The sequence below is a fragment of the Arachis ipaensis genome, chromosome B10 (assembly GCF_059453495.1).
Source record: "Arachis ipaensis isolate K30076 ecotype BB chromosome B10, ASM5945349v1, whole genome shotgun sequence".
NCBI classification, from domain to species: domain Eukaryota; kingdom Viridiplantae; phylum Streptophyta; class Magnoliopsida; order Fabales; family Fabaceae; genus Arachis; species Arachis ipaensis.
The window spans coordinates 140646915-140653127 of record NC_142435.1 but is presented as its reverse complement, the minus strand read 5'-3'; the positions used below and the strand labels follow the sequence as shown (position 1 = coordinate 140653127).

The 6213-nt window shown below is 29.2% G+C and overlaps 1 protein-coding gene across 1 annotated transcript; it reads left to right on the top strand.

The window, feature by feature from the left end:
• The first annotated feature begins 1067 nt into the window (after positions 1 to 1067).
• Positions 1068 to 1555, top strand: LOC107622668 (uncharacterized). Its single transcript, XM_016324651.3, has one exon. It carries the CDS (start codon positions 1111 to 1113, stop codon positions 1276 to 1278), a length of 168 nt encoding a protein of 55 aa, XP_016180137.3. The 5' UTR covers positions 1068 to 1110; the 3' UTR covers positions 1279 to 1555.
• The last annotated feature ends 4658 nt before the right edge of the window (positions 1556 to 6213 follow it).

Sequence of the window (6213 nt, the reverse complement as noted above, 5' to 3'; positions counted from 1 at the left end):
AAACCCTAAATCCTACAACAACAGTGAGTTAGTAAAATAACATTTCGTTAATTACTGTTATTGTATAGACTTGATAATGTATAGTTTCTTTTTTATTTTATTTTTTTGTCAGATGCCTCAAAATGAATTAGTTTCATGCAAAACATATATTTTTTTGTTTCCTATGATATTCTTCAATGAGACAAATCAAAAACTAATGCTTTGCAAATTGAAATTTCATTTAAAGTTACATGTAAAACAGATTTTTTTTTATTCATGGACAAAACATATTTATCATCTCGAATCTTACCTAAATTTTTATTTTGGGCTCATATAAATCTTTATTAAGGGCCCATATTAATTTGAAAAAAAAAAGGTTCACCATGAACAATTTATTTTGTAAAACAAATTCCCATCAAAAGAAAAAAGAAACTTTAAAATAATAATTTAGTTTCTTTTTTCAACAATGTGAATGAGAGCTTGATGGCTTAGTATTCGATTCCTTAACCAAGAGATCAGAAGTTTGAATCCAATATTAAGCATAGAAAGTATTCAGGGATTCACCTTTTGCTCCTAATAAGTAGATGACCAATGACAAAATGATTAATAATATGTGATTGATAAAATGTGTTATGAAAAGTGCATAGTACATTAAATATTTTGTTTTTTTAATCAACAACAAAATATAAAATATTATACACATTTCAATCCTAATAAAACATTTTCAACCTGACAAGCCAGTGATTAATTCGAGGTTGCAAATCTGATGAATTCTGTTTAAAGATTTATGGTTAGTTAATGAGTTACTACATACACAAAACGATATCCGAATTCCCAACATTTACTTAAACAGACGAGTAAGATGATCATTCGACCAACCTAAATTAGTTTACTAAATATTTTATTTCTAATGGATCAATGATCATCAGCTAATTAATTCACTGTACTCTATCAATAATTTATTAACTACCATGAGATCACCCAACAAAAGCGTTGACTTTCTAGAAAGACTTATTATATATAATATTCCAATTAGGTCGCTCTTATACATACCTAATCTAATCTAATATAATATTTAAGGTAAACACATCAAGTACAGATTCAAGCTTTTGGAAGAAGAAGAAGAAGAAAATGGTGATGAGGCAGAACATGATTTCTCTTGTAATTGGATCAATTGGAGCAGCACTGAGCTTGGTAGCATATTCACAAACATTGATATCACCAACTCAATGCATCACTTTTGGCCTCCTTGTCCTCATGTTTGCCTTGCTTATAAGGGAAGGTCTCATATCTTTTTGATTCTATATATTGTGTGTTTAATTTAATTTGTTGAAAATATATATAGTAAAGACTGAAGAGTTTAATTTCTTTTGGGAATTTCCAGACTTAATTATTATTTTTACTTAATTTTTCTTGCTCCATGTTTTGATTGTTCATCAATCATAGATTCATAGCCCATGAAACTTGATAGGGTTGAAGGAAATATACCTAATGTAATTTATAAACCCGCCTGATTTTTTACTTCCTATATATTAGAAAATAGGAATTGCCTTTTATTGAAGCTGCTGAAATAATTATTGGGTTAATTAAAATGGTTTTATCTCTTCCCCCTCTCTCTCTATGTATAATTTATTTAATTTTGTTTTCAATATAGAGAATTTTATATTTTTTATAATTATCTAATCAGATTTATATATTTAAATAATTTTTTAAATAACAAATTAAAAAATTAATTGTATTTATTAATATAATAATATACAATTAATTGTCGGGACAATACCCTTTTACACTGTGAGTAAAAATTAAGTTTATGTATATACACTTGCTTACTCTTCTTAGTTCTTATATATAATCTATGATTTCAGTTTTAATTTCTGAGTACACAAACAAACTAACCATCACATAATATATCATATCATTGATTAACTTTACACAATATTTTTGAGTTATAATTTTTGGTGATATTAAAATTGAGTAACGAGTTTAATTAACATGTGTTCTTAGTTCAGGATGTTAAGCTATTATTATTCTATTAGTAGATTTTTTTAATATTTAGTAAATACATAAATGTATTAAAATTTAAATTTTATAATTTTTATATAAAATATTTTTTAATTAATAATTTTAATATGTATTTTTGAGACACATGTTAACTTAATTCTTAAATAATATAATTGATTATTCAAACACTAAAATGAACTATAATCTCATTTCATATATAGACTAACCTGATAATTTTAAAACCTTAAACACATATATTGAAACAAACAAATCAGTAATAATCAAATTAAAAGTCTTTTTTTTTTGTCCATTTTAGTTCTAAGTTTTTACCCATGTGACAGCATTGATTGTTGACCATGGAAAATCATGTTCTTAACAGTTGAAATATTAATTGTATGACTGGTCATAACTGCATCTCTGCAACACAAATGCATGCTTTATTTCCAAATATAGAACCCACTGTTTCTCCTCATCAACTTTGAGAAAATTCTTTCTTTCTATTATTTATTTCATCAAAATACTCCTGCTTCCCAAGATTTTCTTGTGCCCATAATTGATGCCTAACATTATTCTTTAATTTTCACATATGAGAAAGCAAATTGTAATTACGAACTAATTTTTGTTTGTTTCACATATGTTTAACTTTGGATTAATTTATATTTGTTTGACTAGTGATTCCAGTGATTTTATGTACTCTATGTACTCTAATTGCTCCACCTTCCTCTATTGAGTTTATTGGTTCAAAAAAATTACCAACTAATTTTTTTAATTATATTTTTTTATCCTAAAGCATCACCATCCACCAAAATAAATAATGAATAATAATGGATTGGATTCTAAAGCAAGAGTTCACAACTAATTAATATAATAGAAAAATTTTAAATGTACCTAAAACATTAGTATTTCGGTAATTTTAACCTTAATTTTAATTAATATATATTATATATATATTTTATAATTAAGATTAATTAAATTAATAATAAAAAATGCTTTAATATTGCACTAAACAAAACACAAAAGGTTAAGAAATGTTAGTAAAATGCTTACTTCTAAAACATGGAGACTAGCAACAAGATCACGGATGCTAACACGATACACCTGCAAAATTCAGCAAGTTAAATCAAAGAAATCATTATTAAAAAAAAAACCCCAATAATTTATAGCTTCATTTTATACACATATATATGAACCTAGATACTATTGTTTTTAATAAGTTATGTCATGTATGTTGTTCTTTGTGCAATTATTAGTTGATCAATCTCACCATTAATCATCATCCTCTCAAAGAATCAAGTGCTATATGCTATATCATCAAAAATCTAGCATGAGAGAATCAGGCCTTAATGTAGCCAGAGACGACTTGCCGACCAATGAGCTAATGAAATTATCATGCCTAGTGAATTGTAAAATAATTCTAGGAGTTTATAGAAATTATCAAGATAAAGGTAAAATTGAAAATAACATATTAATAGTAGATTAAAACTCTAAATCAATAGATATTATTAGACAAAATTTTGAACATTAAAAAATGACAATGAAAGGAGTTAGCAAGTATCATTTCTGAAAGAATATGCCGGCAAGTCATCCTTGGCTGCAATGCATGGCCTCATCCCCACATGCAAGACATTAGACGAAATTCGGAAAAACCAATTTAAGAAATTAAAAGAGAGCATCGATGCCTGCCATGGTTACACAACAACATTCCTTATTTGAAGAAAACAGAGAAATAAAAGAAGCATGAAGCATGGATTATCCTCATAGAGGAGAAGAAGTGGATTGGACTTGAGTAATGCATTTGGGTTTGAACTTTGAAGCATAGAAAGAGTAAGGTTACTGGCCAAACTTTATATAAAGAAGAAATTGATTTCATATGATACTACCTGCCACTTGGATTGGCATTGCAAGTTGTCAACTAGAAGCATTAATAGTTGTATCACTCCTGAAGAGGGGGGCAGCCCAAAATAACTGGGCAATTGTTGTCATTTATCCAAAGGGAAAAAAATGTGAAAATGATGTGTAATGCGGAGGATTCTTATTGCTGGATTTGATGTGACTTTGCATGGCTGAATAATCTCATACAAATACAAATAACTTTTTACTTCACACTTACCATTGATACTCCTATACAAATTCTCCTAAACAATCTTCTATATAAACTTAATAAAATAGCAAGGCCACGCTTGGTGTATTGAAATATTTAAAAAAAAAACATAATATCTTAATTCGACCAGTTGATGGTAAAACAAAATATATTAAAAATAAATAAATAGAGATTTTTAGGAGTATAAATCATTTTACTTTTTAGTAGATGCACACCCACCCCACCACCCCTAGTTCAGAGTAGCTTCTCTTATCACCCCCCTCTATGGATCATTTAAGAGCTGATATAGACTTAAATTCAACACAGCATCTTACATGTACTATAGATTCAGTTGAAAAAGTGCTTTTATCAATTGGGTTAGGTGTATCTAATTTACTAGAATTCGGCTGTATAGAAAGAAGGAAAACATCTGAATGTTGTGTAGTAAATGGTAAACTTACCTCTGGAAAAGCTTAGAACTTATATTTAAAAAACACCAAAGCTTGTAGCATAGTGGCATATGATTGGAACTCTGCACTGTAGCATATTTTATTAGTTATCGCTTTAGAAACGCATTTGTTTAGTTATGCTGCCATGTAGCATGTTATACGTCAATTTTAAATAAAAATAAAAATAAAAATAAAACTACAACAGATAAATCCAATTTTTGCAGTTTTACTCTTTTTAAGAAAAAAAAAAAAAGTATTCATCACTTAGGTCTTCAACTCTTTCCATGGATTAATTTTTGAACATTACCCTTGATACTTCCCATAAATACTCAAATACAGTAAAGTACCATAATATGGTTGACGGGAGAACCTTGTCCTAACCGATCAAATATCAAATAATGGATTGAGCTACCAAGTAGCAATCCTTTTGATAGAGTCCAAAAAGTAAACATTCCTTTGGAGACCCACGTGTTATCTTTATACGGCAGACGAATGAACACACGGGGCATATTTGATTCTCTATATTTTGGGGAGTTAAATCCAATAAACTTAAATTGAGATCCTCGTCCCCAAACAAAAAAAAGAGAGATTAAACTGAGAACTTTTGACATAATTCCAGCCAGGGACAGCGAGCTTTCAGATCTGAAACTCAACTATTATCACAACCCACAAATGTCATCATCAGAAATGCTTAGCAACATTATCTAGCATTGCTAAAACATGATTCGATAAAAATGTAAATCTTCTTTTGCAGTTTACAACATAGATTTCTTTGGCGCAGAGTTTGCAAGGGACCAAACTACCAGGAAATTTAAAACAATAGAACAATAGAATAAATCTGGGAACCAAATGTTAGCATTTTCCCAAAACAGAAGGAAACCAACAATTCATCATTAGCTCCCCACAAAAATAATCTTACACCCAGTAAGGCCTGCCATATGGAATTTCACAGAAGAAATCAAGTTGCATTAGGTTAAAACAACATATCAGCATAAACAATTAGGCACCGGAGTTCAATTTTTGAACAATATCACCACAGATCATCAAGGGGGCATGCCAACATATTTGATTTAGCTTTGGGAAGTGCATGACACCAAACATGAAAAGAACGTTGGGGCTTGGGTACTAGCTAGAATACCTTCAACCTTGTAAAAGGTACACAACACACAGACAGTAATTAAGAAGACTAACATCTATGCACTGTGCGGAAATCGATTGAACTAAAAAACACTGATGTGTTCTTTTCTCTTTTTTTTTTAATTTTATTTTGTGAATAGCTAGCAGATACTCTAAAATGGTTTGAGCAATAAAAAACAAGGCAGCTGGATTCTAATCAAGTTAAAAACAAAAGAAAACCCTACAGTGCTTAAATAATTAGGAATATCAAAGGAATATATCCTATTGGCTGATTGTCAAAGATCATTTAAGTCATCCGATGCTTTCCTTAACGAAGTAAGTCTTGAATCCTTAGCCAAGTTAATTCTTGATTTGAAAATTCATTTAACAGCATAACTCAGAGCATCTTTCATACCTTTTAGTGGAAATGTGTAGTCCCAAAAAGTAATCAACATCATGCATAAGAATGAATTTTCACAGTAAACTAATGTGAAACACCTTTACCTGCTTTAGATGATATAGGCAAACAGTAGCACCTGCAATAAAGATGAAACCAAAACTACACCAAATTCTAAAATTTAAGGTCAA

Bases quoted from the DNA above. Each gene is read 5' to 3' on its own strand.
- LOC107622668 (XM_016324651.3), top strand. From the start codon at position 1,111: ATGGTGATGAGGCAGAACATGATTTCTCTTGTAATTGGATCAATTGGA.